Raw genomic sequence first — 15,928 nt, 5'->3', positions numbered from 1 at the left:
AAAGTACTTTGGTTCCCTTACCTTCCAAACCTATATCTAGCCTCTGGAAATCCCTTCTGTTACAAAGCGGATGAAAAGAGGAGAGGCGTAAACTATTGGCGGGAATCGGCGTCGACGGAGATTGAGTGTTTATGGCAATAGAGAATTGGAGAAGCGTGAGTACAGCTCCTATATAAAAACATAATACAATACATTCACTTCACTTCAGATTCAAGGTCCCAGATCGATCGATCGAAAAACAAGTCTGGGTTGGGGCCGGCCTGTAATATATGGGGTGGCGTGTCTCCTGCCTGTAATTTATAATGCACTTGGCACTTGGGGCGTGTGAATTGCTTTGACGGGGATCACAAAAGTTGTCATTGCAAGACTGAAAATGTATGCCCCAATAAAGGCCAGGAAGGAAGGCCAGCTGCTCAGCTCACTCTCCCATGCAGACTTGCCTATTCCTTGCTCTCTACGTTTGATTAAGTTTGAATTTGGGTTAGGGCACAGCACACAAGTTGAGAAAGAGGAAATCGATGGCGTAGAGTAGAATGAATGCAAGTTCCACAGGCCATGTGCTTCCTCAAAACTCTTCGTTCACACCGTGCCGGCCTTAATTAACAAGACTAGGATGGCAGCATTGGTCGATTTAGGTTCTTGTTCGATATGGTGTGTGTATATATATGAGCTATCGAGTAAGGGGTAGTACAGACTTGTTTGTGTTAAGATACATAGCAGTTCGCAGGAGTAAGTACGTTGCTAGGTTTTTGGTGGGAGAAGAAGAAAATGGCAATGAGAAACCAAAGAATATTGGTGTTTCTTGTGGTCGTCGTCCTTCCACTTCTAGTGTCTGTGTGTTCGTCCGCTCCTTCTCCGCCACCACCACCACCACAGCAAAAGAAGTTGATGTGGCATTACTACAAAGTCACTAACACATGCCGCGACGCTGAACTTTATGTCCGGCACCAAGTCAAGTTGCATTGGGACAAAGATAAAAGCATCACCGCTAAGCTTCTCCGGTTGCTCTACTCTGATTGCTTCGTAACTGTACGTACCCATCAACTCTTTCTTTCCTTCTCCATCGCTCAAGTTATATGTTCATATTCATCATCCCATCATAACTTGTAGAGTCTCACCAAGCTGTGGACCGTAGTGCTCGTGTTCTGTGAACGTTGGTCAAAATATAACGCACTTCCCGCTTCTCTCTTCTTTGAAAAAGAAATTTTATGTAAACAATAAGAGTTTGCTGGTCAATTAATTACTTCAAATTAATTTGAATGCAGGGTTGTGATGCATCAGTGCTGCTAGATGGTCCAAACTCGGAGAAAACTGCACCACAGAATTCGGGACTGGGAGGTTTTGTTTTCATCGACCGGATCAAAAAGGTTCTTGAACAACGGTGCCCCGGTGCCGTCTCTTGTGCTGATCTTCTCAACCTTGCCACCAGAGATGCTGTTGCTTTGGTACTTAATCTAGGGCTAGCTAGTTTCAATTTAATTTTGATTATTTATTTATTTGCAAGTTTAATTATTTGCATTAAACTTCATAAAAAATTCTGGGAATTACGTACAATAAACTATATATAATATATCCATCCATCCATATCTACAGGCAGGTGCACCATCTTATCCTGTGTTTACGGGACGAAGGGACGGGCTAACATCAAGCAAGTCATCAGTCGACCTTCCCTTACCCTCCATTTCATGGCAAGCTTCACTTGAATACTTCAAATCCAGAGGGTTGAATGTGTTGGATATGACTACCCTACTAGGTGAGACAGACTTTTTCTTCGATCAACTATACCTCGACCTCCTACGTTCTAATCATTCCATGCATGCTCTTGTTAGCCATGCAGATGGATACTCCTTTGTTCTTATATACATTCGAAAACATGCATTTGTTACTAATCGTACATGCTAGCAATAAAAAACTAAAGAGGGGCAAACGGAACAAACGAAAACGAAGAACAAATCCGAATGATGAATAAGACTACAGTATATTTACACAGTTTTAAAATTTATGGTTTTGTGTTTAACGTTCAGGTTCACATTCAATGGGCAAAACTCATTGTCGCTACATTTTGGATCGGCTCTACAATTTTAAGGGAACAAAAAAGCCAGACCCAAACATGGATCCCTCATTCTTATCCTCCATGAGAAAGCTATGTCCACCAAAAACACAAAAGGGACAGACCGACCCGCTGGTGTACTTAAACCCTCAATCAGGATCCCATTATAATTTCACAGAATCCTACTACTCCAGAGTTCTATCCAAGAAAGCTGTGCTGGGAATCGACCAGCAGCTACTGTTTGGTGAAGATACAAAAGATATCACCGATGAGTTTGCTGCTACTTTCGAAGATTTTCGAAGGTCATTTGCTTACTCAATGAGCAGAATGGGAGCTATCAAGGTTTTGACAGGTGACCAGGGAGAGATACGCCAGAATTGCCGAGTTCCAAACCACTAAGATGAAGTTGGCATCTGATAAGTTGACAAGAGCAAGGGCAATACTCGTATATTGTGTTGTTGTTTTAGTCAAGCATAAATAATTCATAATGGCATGAAGATCAAAAATATTACATTTCCAATTTTACAAAATAAATTCATCTCAAATTTCAATTTTGGATACCTTCGATCTGTGAAGTACAAGCTTTGTACACGAAATATCACATCCCTTGGCAGCCATTTTGCTCTTACTCTTAACATGCATGAATGGAATGACACAATTGAGAAATAACGTCCTTATGTCAAAAGCTAACCAGGCGTCCATGCACGAAAACATGGAAATTCCTCAACGTCTATTGAACACAAAAACAAAGGTAAAACAGGAGAAAATCTGACTTCCGGCAATGACCAAATAAATGACGGTAAAAACAGAAAAGTGTACTTTATCTTCATGCGGTTGCCAATGTTATTGGGCTAATTATTTTAGGTCTTATTTACAAATGAAACCTATTTACCACATCAATGCATTTTGTCCTAGTTACCACATCAATGCTGAAAGTGATAACAGAAGGCTTATCTATCTACAACCAGACTAAATAAGACGAGCATGATAAATTTAACAAAGCATAACATTACTCCCAAGTGTAGATTCCAACTCACAAATATCAAGTTGAACTGTTAAACGTATTCTTAGAAGTTAGAACTGCTAAAAGCCTAAAATTGAGAAAAATCAACTGGACAAAATGGCACTTGCCTTGAGATATGGCTGAAATATGAGTTCTTTACATTATATAAAGTGCTCTAACAATGTCAGAGTGTGGATATATCGGATTCATCTCCGGTCACAGTTCATCACAAAAAGCAACACGGAGAATAATTGGTTCACTTGATAAATACAACATACTTTCTCATCAGCACCTCATCATCCAAGAACTCCTCACAGATGGTACAGACACAAAATCAGATATGCAAATGTACAATCTTACAATAAACATGACCACTCCTGCATGATTGCCCTAGTACAAACAGAATCCATAAAACAACAGCGACAAGGACTATATTTCCGAACTCAATAACAACCTGATTACAGGTAACAAGTCCAGCAACTCTGACTTTAATATATTTTACATATAAATCAGATATATGTTGTGGCAATCATATAACAGTTGGTCTCTACCGCATCTGTAAATAACATTTCCCGAGCCATTCTGGCTCATACCCCTTGCATCAAGGGTTCAAGTCATGATAGCATAACATCTAATAACCACATCGACAGTTATGGCTGCCAACCATACTGTTGATTGCGGTTTCCACCCATCATATTAGACCCCCGACCAGAACCGGAACCACCATATGGACCATTCTGAGGATAGTTTGGACCACCAACTCCGTACCCACTGCCTCCACCACGTGGACCAGCACCAGGCAGACCACTAGAACCATACGGTGCACCACCCCGTCCTTGTGCAGGATATGGGCCACTGCCGTAGCCACCTCCACCACCTTGACCACCCCGATTGGGGTGGTTGTATCCCCCACCAGGGTTTCCACCAGGTTGATATCTGTTTGCTCCTCCAGAGGGCCCGCGAGGCTTTGCATAATGGTGGCTAGGCCCTCCAGCAACTACAGGCTGCGTACCATGAAGGGGCTGGTTAGGTCCAGGCCGTATTTGGGAATGTGCTTGTCCAGATTGCTGATTGGGTGGAATACGATGTTGCTGTGGGTGTTGCAGTTTCTGACGTTTTGCATTTTCTTCATGTTGCCGTTGTTGCTGACGCTTTTTCTTTGTTTGGAACTCGTGTGATGATTCATATTTAGGTAGACTGAGCCACAGTATAATAAATTATTTGGTTTAGCAAACACAATACATGCAGGACTGAAGTTCTTTCTTTCTTTAAAACAAAAATTGAATTACAGAAGTTATACGCTTGGTAAGTAGAAATAACCAACCTCTTGGGATCACACGGTAATGGATCAGTCCAAAAATACTCAGCATCTAGAGCGTCCTTAGCAGATATTCTCTATTATCAATCACAAGATAATGAGCAGTATGTTAGTACCCATCTTCAATCACAAGAACCTAGCCATATAAATTTTTCTTATTCCACAAAATATATCATTCGATTACGATAGAGGACTGGTAAATTATAGAATTCCAGAGACACATCTCTGAAAATGCACGCAATAGTAATGCAACACGACGACTGGCCATGCGTAGAGAGTTTTAGAAGAAACCTCAATTTGCTCTGTTTTCTAGGCTGTGCATAGAGAGCTTCCACCAAAATTGTTGACGTTCATAAGAAGGTATACAATTATTAACAATAAAAAGGCTATGCCTTGCCAATAATAAGGCCACTCGACCCAAAGTATCGACTTATTGCCATATAACATATAACTGGTTACTGGTTTATTATAATCTAAGTAATCCTAGTTGGGAAGGCATTATATTTAAAGTAAACATTCAGTTAAGCTTCACTGGCTCATTCCTAGTAAGTTAAAACAACTTTTCTCTGTAAGAATAAGAGTTGAACCTAGACGTTACACACTATGTAATCCATGGCTTAAGACATAACTTCACTTAATGCCACCTTTTTTTCATGTAACATGTGGACCAGTTATCCCACTATGTCCATGACTGGACAGCCAAATAAAAAATCATCACATCGATAACAACTGAAATAATTGCTTGAAGAAAATTTATCGTTGAGCAAACTTACCTTTTACGTGTTTATCAATAAATAAACTGTAACTTCCATTCAGGAAAGTACGCGCTAGATATATTTACAATCCAACAATCTACCTCACATAATTCTAGTACAATGCTGAAAACTGAAACACGATGAAATAGTAGGAGTTCACATGATAAGGCATAGCAAAGAACAATCTACGTATGTTTTATAAAACCCACATGATGCTAGTAAAATGCCAGAGCCAAACAAAAGTGAGAAACAAAGACGATAATTTATTTACAAATAAACATCTCAAAGCATGTACCTGAGAAGGATCAAGTGTGAGCATCTTCTCCAACAACTCCAATGCATGGCGGTCAAAACTACAAAGCAAAGAAAACGAGATATAAGGTATGATAAAGAAAAGATATCAGAAATGATAAGGCTCGACTTATAGTGCTGACAATAGATAACAATCGCATTGGAGGTACTCACTGTCTGAAAACCTCCCTGAGTCGTCTCTTCATCGGCCTTGTTGGCTTGAAGTTGTTATACCAAGGAATCTTTGTAACTCCAGGCCAGTTGACCTCATCTGGAGCTCCACACAGCTCAAAAATTTTGTTTAATTGCTCTGGCTGCAATAATTGAATCCAAAGACAAGTTCATTGTCGTCACTACAATAGCATCCATAGGAACACTTTTATTACTAGTGTTTAACAACATATGCCTCATGTGACTTCTTCAGGACCAAAGAGAATTGACAAAACAGGTGAATCCAGAACAATATAGGGCACATCTTTCATCCAGACACAATAAGGCGCACCTGTTCTGTCTACCATAGCAAATGCAGTTAGGTGCCTTTTTTTTATAAGAGTAAATTAATTTACCCAGGATCCACAAAACGCTTTCCATCAAATATCCAGGATGGCAAACATTAGAAATCACAAACCAAAACTTTCATTGCAGGACACAGGGTGATACATAGATTTACATTTACTACCCAAAAAATGAAATAGGAGTTTTTGTAAGCCAGACCTTATAACCATGAGTTTAAACCGGCTGTTCCTAGAAATCAAAACTAAACCATATTTTTGGTGTGCCCTTATATAACCCCCCCCCCCCCCCCCCATGTTACATAAAGGTTAATGAATATCTTATAATATTTATAGCCATTTCCTTGTCGGATGAAATTGCAATAAGCTTCATGGTATTGATGAAAATATATCTTCATGAGTTATTATCAACAACTAACTTACTTTCAAACTCGTCTGATGACAAATTATCATGAGGCATTCCATACTCATTAATTTTCTTGCCAACTAAGAACCAAATGGAAACAATAAAACCTCAATTGAATAGTAATACACATATTATGTACAAACTCAATAAACCCATATGGAAGAATATGAGCCCCAAAAATCAAAACAAGTTAGATCAACTTAAATTATACCAGAGAATGTTCTTTTGATTTACCTCATCTTTACCAGGGAAAATTGGCTTGCCGTGCAGAAGCTCAGCAAATATACATCCAACAGACCACATATCAACAGCTGGACCATATTTGGTGGCCCCAAGAAGTAACTCTGGAGGTCTGTTCAAATGCAATCAGAGTTTGCCTAATACTATAAAATTAATTGAGAGAGAAATGTGCTTCTTGTGATCATGGCGTTAAATGCTCACCTATACCAAAGTGTAATGACACGATTTGTGAGATTGGCGTTGTGATCATTTGAAAATGAACGAGCAAGCCCAAAATCTGCGAGCTTCAGATTTCCCTCATTGTCTATGAGAAGATTAGAGCCTGTGGAACAGATACAGAACATAAGGTAGGCTTCAAAATATCAACCACTAAAAATGGTAATGAAATATGTGTGTAGAAACCTTTAATATCCCGATGAAGTACTTGATTCACATGACAGTAGTGAAGCCCCGTCAATAGTTGTCGCATGTAGCACTGACAAACAGAGGATAGGAAAAGAAGGAGGATATTTCTATTTCAATTTACCAAATACCAATATAATTTTGTTACCAAGTACATTGAAATATCTTGTTATTTGTGATACCTTAATTTGGGGGACCGAAAATCTCATCTCAGGTCGATCAGCTAGACCTGTCAAATCATGGTCCATGTATTCAAAGACCATATAGATGCCCCCCTTATACTTGTTACCATCTGCAACTTCGAGAAAAAAAAAAGGTTTAGTCAGAAAGTTGCTGATATCAGATAAGATAAACGAATCTGAAAATTTTAGTTGATCAAAGTAGCTTTAGGCCTCAAGCCAACCAAAATTAATTACTTCATTTTTCTCATTAATTTTCAATAAGAAAAGATCGTCTATGACCAGCTCTAACCAAGAAAATGTAGATAATCAGAATATGCTAAAACCAGATACAGAGAAAGGTTTCTTGCCTGGCCTGCCTTGCTCATCCTTCTCCGGCCCTGCAAAACAACAGAATTACACATAGCCGTGTGGAACTTGATAATGAATGAAACTATTTCTAAGAACCAAAGCACATTACATATGCATGTACATAGTTGTACACATGAAGATGACATCATTAGTTTCAACTAATACTACTACAAGTCTACACTACCTGGAGATGTAACAATCTCTTTCAACTTGATGACGTTGTCATGGTGCAGCTTCTTTAAAATTTTGATTTCCCGTATGGCGGTTATGGGGAACTGGACAAAAATGTTTACACAAGGTTGCATGTTTGATTATAATTCACTACTTGATGGCATATTTCGTAATCAAGTATAGTAAACAAGTAAGCTGTAAGTGAAGAATGACATACCCCCTCTCTCTCATTGTCCATCCGTATTTTCTTCAAAGCTACAATCTCACCCGTCTTTATTTCTTTAGCCATGTAAACTTGTCTGCATTTATAGATTAATTCCATAAGGACAAACATGCACATAGGCAATACCATAAAAATTAAATGAAAACACCGATACAGAAAGGAAGAAGAAGAAGAAGAAGAAGAGGTATCCTCCTAATATAAAAGAGGGCCAAACATATTGCATGCATTTTCAAAATTTCAGGTACGAAAAGATATCAACCACGACTAATGAAGGCACTGGAGCACCAACGGCTAACATGCGAGTTTAAACGCCATCACAACAATTTGTCATATGAAGAGAATCTACTGCATAACCCATGTAAACAATGCATGCGGCGTTCCCAGTTAACACCCATGCCGAATTCAAACTCTTTCCGACAAATCAATCCTTAACAGCACTTGTGTTCTGTCTCCTCAATTCTTCCATATCTACTCTTCCCTAATAAGACTGATTCTTTTGCTCAGCATTGGGGTTCTCAAACTAAATTGTAAGCCGAAAACAATATATAAAATGCAATTGAAGATGATAGGAGACTGACCCATAGGTACCCTCGCCAATCTGTTCCAATTTCTCGAAGCAGTCGACGCCTCTGGATCCCCATGAAGGGACTTCGCTGAGGTTCAGCTGCCCAGGGGATGCTATTGCCATTTCGCCCCCTTCTTCTTCTTCTTCTTCTTCAGTGTTATTGAAATATCTCTCTAAAACTAAGACCTCCGATGGAGAAAAAGAAGAGCCACGCGAGTATAGGAATCTTGTAGTGAGCTACAGTAGCTGCTTTCTGAGATTGCAGATTTGGGGTGTTGAGCTGAAGAAGGAGAATCGGAGAAAACCCTAGAGGTGCTTGCTTCTTCAGGTTGAGGAAGACAAGGAGAGAATACGCAGCTCTCTCTCTCTCTCTCTCTCTCTCTTAATAATTCCAATCTCAAACCAACAATGTTGATTTCGACTCTACTACCCGACCCGGTTCATACCAAGTCGGAGTCTCGGACCTTTTGACAATTACATATTGGGGTTTCTATTTGGTTACTATGTGTACGGTGTACCTCTGTTACTTAATACACTTCCTTTTTTATTTTAATTTTCAAGAAAACCTAAGCATGCCTCCTCTTTTTTACTTTGATAACCTCCACCTATCGTAGTCGTTTCGTAAGTCAAACTCTCTCATTCTTTCTCTCTGACAATAGCTATTAGAACCATCATCAAACTCTCTTTCAATCTACAAAGATTTCTTTCTCCTCTTAATTAGCTCTCTACACAACATACATGATTAATTTTGTTTCTCTGGGTAGTTTGAATACGAGCCGAACATAGTGAGACTCCTCGCTTTCTACTCTTCAATTCAATACCATTGAATCGACGATTCTACATTTTAAATTGATTTAGATTTTTTGGGTTTTTTTTTTTACAATGAACTCCAAATGGGTATCATGCATTCTCTGGGCATATATTATTTTGGTAACAATTGCAAAATTTTCTAATGAAATAAGAGCGAATCAAAGTGAATTGGTGGAAGAGAGGTGGCCGTGTTACCATATGGAACATCTACAAATATTCTCATATGAAGAATTACAGTGAAGGGAGATCTATAACCTAATTTTGTAATACCGCTCCGTAGACAAACATGGTGATTAAACATTAGTTCAATTTTGATGATGTTTCTTCACTTCAAAACTTGTGAATAACTCAGACTTGATTCAATGGATTGATTAATTTATTCATCATCATTCCCTTTTTAATTCTTCATTCTTGAATAATTTCAAGTCTTCCTTCTTAATCGGATTTAGGTTTTCTGGGTTTTTGGGCTGTTTTAAAGAGTACTCTTGTGGTGAGGCCGTGAGGTACAAATAGTAAAAGAAAAAAACAATTCTTTCTATTTATACATTTGTCCTTATTGGTCTTTTCATATGAGTTTAACAATTCAAACAAAAACAGAAAAATAGTGGAGGTACACATAGTAATTTGAGAGGTGCAAATAGAACCCTTTTTACATATTTTTATATTTACATACCTTTTTTTAGAATAATAAATAACTTCTTTAGCCATCAAATCACGACCAAATATTCCTAAATCCTGCCGGAGCAAGCTCCACTACAAAGACCAAGCTCATTATTACCTACAAACTATGAAGGAAAACAAACCAAAATAAACAAGCAAAACTTGAGTCCAACGAAAAAACAAATTAATCCGCCTCCAATTTAAAGGACATCACCAACCTATCAGAACACCCCCAAAATGCTATGCTCACATCTCCTTTCAACTTCCAAATCCTCTTCAAAGTATTGATCAAAGCATCTATATTAAAATCCTTCGCCGTTACCAATCTTCTGACCATCCAAAATCGCTTCACAGTCACATGTTCGAGATCCTCCAATTTGATTACTTTTAAGTCTTCTGCATTTAAAATAATCAACTTAGAGGCCAAGTCCTCCACAACTCCTTCCATTGCAGTAGAAGCTTTTCAATACATTTCCCAACACCACTCTAATAGGGCCAAGTACCACCACATACAACGACATATCTAGAAAAGACTGAAGATGACGACTAAGAAACCCTAGTGTCCTTTAACCCTTACTCGAGAGCGAGAATGGACTTTTATTCTTCCTTTTTTTATTTTATTTTTCATTTTTTGTTATTCACAATCTTAACCCTTACAACATATGTTTTCTCTCCATCTATTTTTGTCTTAATAATGGGCATTTTGGGAAGAATTATTTATTAGTGAAGTTGTTGACACCAAACTCATGCTTCCCACTATAGTAGTGGACATTAGTTTGGGAAGGAAAATAATTCATTTTCATGTCTTGACATCTTGTTAACCAAAAGGGGCCATACAATTTTGCCCCTTGTAGCTAGCTATTACTATTTACAAGTTCACCCTTTTACCAATTAACTTGTTTTACCAAATTATTCTTGTGGTTTTACAAAATTACTTTACAAAGTCTACTTTGTAATATCTATTTTCTAAATTGACAACAAATTTCGTAGCGTTTACCTTTAGTTATGACATTTACCTTGTTTGGAAATCAAAAACTCGTAAAGTTAAAATTGTGTTTGATAGTATAAATTAAAGCGAATCACCATCTCAATCATGAGTGCATTTGAATCCAAAACGCAGAAATTTACGAGTTGAACTCTTAATGTTTGACTTTTTATTTAAATAATTCCAAACAACATTAAATAACAATTACTGTCATCAATGTAGTAATATTGTTCTAAAGGTTGTAAATAGGTTCTTAAAGTTGTAAATTTTACAACTTGAGTCATTAATTTAGTATATTAGTGTTGATAATAGTAATTTTGCTCGTAAAGTATTACAGTTATAAGTTTGATGACTCGCACTTTGAGGACTAATATTACTTCTTTCACGTTTCAATTGGTAATGTAAAATTTAAATTTAAGGACTTAATTACAACTTTGAGGACAATATTACTAATTGAGTGACTCATTCTACAAGTTTAGGATAAAATTGATGCATAGCATGCATTAGGTCATACTAGAATTTCCTTGATATGTCATTAAAGGCCAGTTTGGCACGGCTTCTGTGGCTGCTTTTGTGCATGCTTGAGCTTTTGGAGATAATTGATAATATTTGGTAAACTTTTCTAAAGCTACTTTTGACCCGGTTTGATTTTCAGAACAGCCAAAATTAAAAAACTAGTGAAATGTGGCTTTTGAAAATAGCTTTTAGCAAAAACACGGAGCAAAACACGGAGCTACAGTATTTTTAAATGAAATTTTACGAGTAGCCCATTTTATCCTCAGTGTTTCTTAAATATCACATGTCATTAAAACTCTACCTTAAATAACGCCGCACACTTTTTCTTCTTCTCCATTTCTCTCTTCATTCTCCACAAATCTCATTTTTCACATATCAGATTCGTCTCTTCCTTTACGTTGAACACCCTAGAGACAAGAACCAGTTCGAAGCTTCTTATTCTCCAAGAAGTTTTGGCGCGAGGCCCCTTGTAATCACCTTCGAATTATAGCCTTCTCTTGAAATCAACACTTGCTTGTCAGGTATTCTTCTTACCATTTTCCGGCTGTTTTGTTGTGGGTTTTGTTCATAGATGAGTGAAATGCTTATTTTAATCTTTGGGGTTAATTATTTCTGCATTCATCGATGTTTCTTTTTTCCCACTTTGATTTTGAGATAATTGTTTACTTGATGTCTTGATTCATGAATGGAGAACATGATACCTGAGAGTAGCCCCACGCTTGACCTATTTCTCAAAAATTGAATCATGTGTTATGATTATTCCTTTTGTATGCAGAGGACACCATCATTAGGTTTTTGCATGCGTCTTTCTCGATTTCAATTTCAAAAAACAACCCCGCCATACAAAAAAAACTAATATACATCATCACCCTTTTTTCTATTTATCTATCATTATTCCATTTTTGCCAACCTTGCTAAAATTTGACAACCTTGCTAAAATCAATTGCATTTTGAATGTAACAGATGATCAACAAGTTAAGATTATGGATTAAAGATCTCGTCAATTACCATATAATTATTTACTTGATGAATCATGAACGGGAGTGCCACTCTGTTGGTTCTCCATTTTTTGTTATTCTAGTGTAGATACTCTTATGTCATTTGATCTGCATTTTGTTTAAACAACTAAGTGGATTATAAAGTGAGAGAACTAAGCATGTCTTATCCTTAGATGGGGAAGAAGAAATCCACCACATCTAAAATCAATGGAAATTGAAAACCAAAGGCTACATGGCATGATGATATAGTACATATATTTTGTTCTTTAGCTGCTAAGGAAGTGGACAAGGGAAACCGGGTTAGATAAAACTGGATGGGAAAATGTTGTCAAAGCCTTTAAGGAGATAACCGGGAGGGATTATGATAAAAAAAACAATTGAAAAACAAGTGGGATTTGCTTAAGAATGACTACAAATTGTGGAACACACTACTGCAAAAGGAAACTGGTATTGGTTGGGATCCCTCTAAGAAGACTATTGATGCGACTTTGGAATGGTGGTCAAAATAGGCGTGTTTTTAACTTCTGGTTGTATCTTGGGTTATTTTTATCTAAGCATGATTTTATAATGTTCATTACTTTGTGATCTATATTATGACATGGATGATTTCATTTTTAATTTGCAGAAAAATTCACAATACAGAAAATTTCGTAATGGAGGAATTAGCCCTGAAATGATGGAACTTTATAATAAAATATTCAAGGGTTGCACAGCTCTAGGTCATTTTGTCATGATTCCATCATCTACTATTGATGTTGCAGAGGTGTTGAGGATTCTGATGATATAATTTCAGTCAATGATGATATGGAACTTGAGCCCGAGCAAAATACTGAAGTTAAGGAAAAAAAACTGTGGAGAGGCCCACCGAGGCTAAAAAAGACAAAGGAGTTTTTAGAGAGGGGAAGAAATGAAGGGTGGGAGGTGCAGCGAAATTATCTATGCAGATTGATCGTATTGTTGAGGTAGTTGAGAGTAGGAGTACTGTGACATCAGTCCATACAAGTTCTCAAGGGACTAGTATTCAAGAGGTGATGCGAGTAGTCGCAACTTTACCCAGAGCTGAAACTGGTACCCATTTGTGGGGGTTTGCAATGGAGCTCTTTTGCTCTCAAGAGAAGAGAGAGATGTTCTCTGTGATGACAGATGTTGATCTTAAGCTTCAGTTTTTGCTTCTTAATAAAAAGAAGGCCGACCCTTCATTTGTAATATGAAATTTGTTGCATTTCATTAGTTAAAACAAAGACTAGGGTACCAAAAACCTTGTAGAATTGATAATGTTTGCTGATGGTACTTCCCTTTATTTGTTTATTCATGGTACTGTTTTTATTGAGGTTGTGCTTTCAAATAAACATGATTTGTTTACTGATGGTACTTCCCTCATGTTTTTATTGAGGTTGTGCTTCCAAATAAACTCGATTCATTGTTTACTGATTACTGTTTTTAGTTTTTATTGAGATTGTTTACTTATTATTGTTTTTTGTTGATACATTGGCTTCTGTTAAAGATATTGATTATATATGTTTTTGTTAATGTCATTGCAGATTTGTTATATGATGGACAGTTCTGCAGAGGAGGAGGAGATGGATCAAATTATATGTGTAGTCGGTCGCCTTATGCAAGTGTATCTCGAAAAATATATTATGAAAACTCCATGTATGACAAGCTCTCATACATAGTACATTTGGTTATTATAAGTGTTAGAAGGCAATGAAACAAGATGTTATAATGCATTTAGGATGGAGAAGTCATGCTTTTATATGTTATTGAAAGATGTTGAAAATGTGTTCAAGGGTTCAAAGCATATTGGTACAGTTGAAACTTTAGCAATGTTTTTTTATATTTTGGGAGGTGGTGAGACAAATAGACACACACAAGAACGTTTTCAACGTTCCAGAGAGATAGTGAGCAGATATTTTGGTATAATGCTGGATATATTCTATAATATGGCGAATGAGCTTATAAAACAATTGGATCCCGAATTTAGGAGCACTCCGAAAGAGATTGAGAGTGATGGAAGGTACATGCCTCATTTTAAGGTATGTATATTGTTATATCTAATACTTGTCACTTTATTATTTATATATATATATATATATTTGTTTAAATCAAGATAACACACTAATACAAATTTGTAGGACTGCATTGGGGCAATTGATGGGGTTCATGTGCAAGCTGTGGTTTCTCCAAAAGATGTAGTGCCATATATTGGTAGAAAAGGGTCACTCACCCAAAATGTGATGGCTGAATGCAACTTTGACATGCAATTCACATTTGTATGTGCAGGGTGGGAAGACACTGCTCATGATAGTAGAGTATTTTCATATGCTACACAAGACCCTCGATCAAATTTTCCACATCCTCCAAACGGTAATTTCTAACTTAGGTCTCGAGTTGTTAGTCATAAACTATAAACTATAGACTATATGTATATATATATATATATATATATATATATATTTAGTCTTACTCTTTTATTTCAGGAAAATACTATTTAGTGGATGCCGGTTATCCACAACGAAAGGGTTATTTTATGACCGTATAAAGGTGAGCGATATGACCTTCCACATTTTCGTAGAGGTGATGAACCTACGGGTCATAAAGAAGTATTTAATCATGCACATTCTTCCCTTAGGAGTATAATTGAGCGCACATTTGGGGTTTGAAAAACAAATTGAGTATTTTACATGATATGCCAAGTTTTTCTTATGAAAAACAAGTAAAAATAGTTATTGCTACTATGTCTATTCATAATTATATAAGAAGGTATGCTCAACAAGATCAAGATTTTGATGAAGATGATGATTACCCAAATGAAGAAATTGGTGATGATATGGAGGATAATGAGTATGAAGAAGATGGTGCGGGGAGACAACAAATGGTGGTGCTAAGAAATATGATTGCACAAAGTCTAATGGATGCATTGTAGTTGCAATTTAAATCGACTCTAATATATTTTGTTTAGTTATTCTATTTAATTATGGTGGATATATATTTTGTGTAATATTTTGGATGAATTTTATTGAAAATTTAAGAGTTTTAACGTAAATTTTTTTATTTGGTATAACCAAAACAATTGCAAACAATTATACTAACAATTGGAATGTCCCATAGTGTATAATTCATATAATTAATACACAAATTAAAAGTGAATGAATCATTTTGTCTATTTTGATAAAACTTTCAACATTTATTAACATTTTGGTAATTATACATACTAAAAGCCATTTTTATTTACAATTTACCAAACACAAATAATAGTTTTTCGCTCCCACAACAGTTTTGAAAACAATTTACCAAACGCCTCAACTGCTTTCTCTCACAACAGATTCAAAAGTCATTTTACTCACAACAGCTGTACCAAACTTGGCCTAAGTCATGCATTAACATCTTCCAAGATTTTATTTTTTCAATGTCTAAGGTTTATTTTCCCCTTTTTGTAAGAGAAAACAAATCACAATGAATTGCCTCAAAAGTGACCTAAATTGGAGTAATC

General features: G+C 36.6%; 3 protein-coding genes across 4 annotated transcripts; 2 read left to right on the top strand and 1 right to left on the bottom strand.

Moving 5' to 3' along the window:
- Positions 1 to 738: 738 nt before the first annotated feature.
- On the top strand, positions 739 to 2,470 carry LOC126791429 (probable peroxidase 26). Its single transcript, XM_050517885.1, has 4 exons — positions 739 to 1,029; positions 1,266 to 1,445; positions 1,594 to 1,753; positions 2,025 to 2,470. Exons 1-4 carry the CDS (start codon positions 769 to 771, stop codon positions 2,447 to 2,449), a joined length of 1,026 nt encoding a protein of 341 aa, XP_050373842.1. The 5' UTR covers positions 739 to 768; the 3' UTR covers positions 2,450 to 2,470.
- A 689-nt stretch (positions 2,471 to 3,159) lies between these two features.
- LOC126791425 (cyclin-dependent kinase C-2-like) lies at positions 3,160 to 8,846 on the bottom strand. Of its 2 annotated transcripts, none has more exons than XM_050517878.1 (12): positions 8,480 to 8,846; positions 7,896 to 7,977; positions 7,692 to 7,782; positions 7,507 to 7,536; positions 7,160 to 7,269; positions 6,978 to 7,050; positions 6,777 to 6,897; positions 6,570 to 6,687; positions 5,592 to 5,731; positions 5,422 to 5,479; positions 4,378 to 4,448; positions 3,160 to 4,250 (listed from the first exon to the last, which is right to left on the bottom strand). In XM_050517878.1, exons 1-12 carry the CDS (start codon positions 8,587 to 8,589, stop codon positions 3,704 to 3,706), a joined length of 1,551 nt encoding a protein of 516 aa, XP_050373835.1. In that variant the 5' UTR covers positions 8,590 to 8,846; the 3' UTR covers positions 3,160 to 3,703. The 2 variants fall into 2 exon arrangements, with proteins under 2 accessions (XP_050373835.1, XP_050373836.1); XM_050517879.1 differs by having other exon boundaries at positions 7,516 to 7,536.
- A 5,532-nt stretch (positions 8,847 to 14,378) lies between these two features.
- Positions 14,379 to 15,361, top strand: LOC126792153 (uncharacterized). Its single transcript, XM_050518636.1, has 3 exons — positions 14,379 to 14,471; positions 14,571 to 14,719; positions 15,199 to 15,361. Exons 1-3 carry the CDS (start codon positions 14,379 to 14,381, stop codon positions 15,359 to 15,361), a joined length of 405 nt encoding a protein of 134 aa, XP_050374593.1.
- The last annotated feature ends 567 nt before the right edge of the window (positions 15,362 to 15,928 follow it).

The sequence above is a fragment of the Argentina anserina genome, chromosome 4, assembly GCF_933775445.1.
Source record: "Argentina anserina chromosome 4, drPotAnse1.1, whole genome shotgun sequence".
NCBI lineage: Eukaryota > Viridiplantae > Streptophyta > Magnoliopsida > Rosales > Rosaceae > Argentina > Argentina anserina.
Note: the sequence above shows the minus strand (reverse complement) of the source record. Positions and strands in the feature narration are given on the sequence as shown.

Coding starts and splice junctions, on each gene's coding strand:
- LOC126791429 (XM_050517885.1), top strand. CDS start 769: ATGGCAATGAGAAACCAAAGAATATTGGTGTTTCTTGTGGTCGTCGTC. Junction 1,030..1,265: donor ACTCTGATTGCTTCGTAACT/GTACGTACCCAT, acceptor ATTTGAATGCAG/GGTTGTGATGCATCAGTGCT. Junction 1,754..2,024: donor GGATATGACTACCCTACTAG/GTGAGACAGACT, acceptor TTTAACGTTCAG/GTTCACATTCAATGGGCAAA.
- LOC126792153 (XM_050518636.1), top strand. CDS start 14,379: ATGGCGAATGAGCTTATAAAACAATTGGATCCCGAATTTAGGAGCACT. Junction 14,472..14,570: donor GGTACATGCCTCATTTTAAG/GTATGTATATTG, acceptor ACAAATTTGTAG/GACTGCATTGGGGCAATTGA. Junction 14,720..15,198: donor TTCACATTTGTATGTGCAGG/GTGGGAAGACAC, acceptor TTATATAAGAAG/GTATGCTCAACAAGATCAAG.
- LOC126791425 (XM_050517878.1), bottom strand. CDS start 8,589: ATGGCAATAGCATCCCCTGGGCAGCTGAACCTCAGCGAAGTCCCTTCA. Junction 7,051..7,159: donor TTTCGGTCCCCCAAATTAAG/GTATCACAAATA, acceptor TCTGTTTGTCAG/TGCTACATGCGACAACTATT. Junction 6,898..6,977: donor ACTTCATCGGGATATTAAAG/GTTTCTACACAC, acceptor TCTGTTCCACAG/GCTCTAATCTTCTCATAGAC.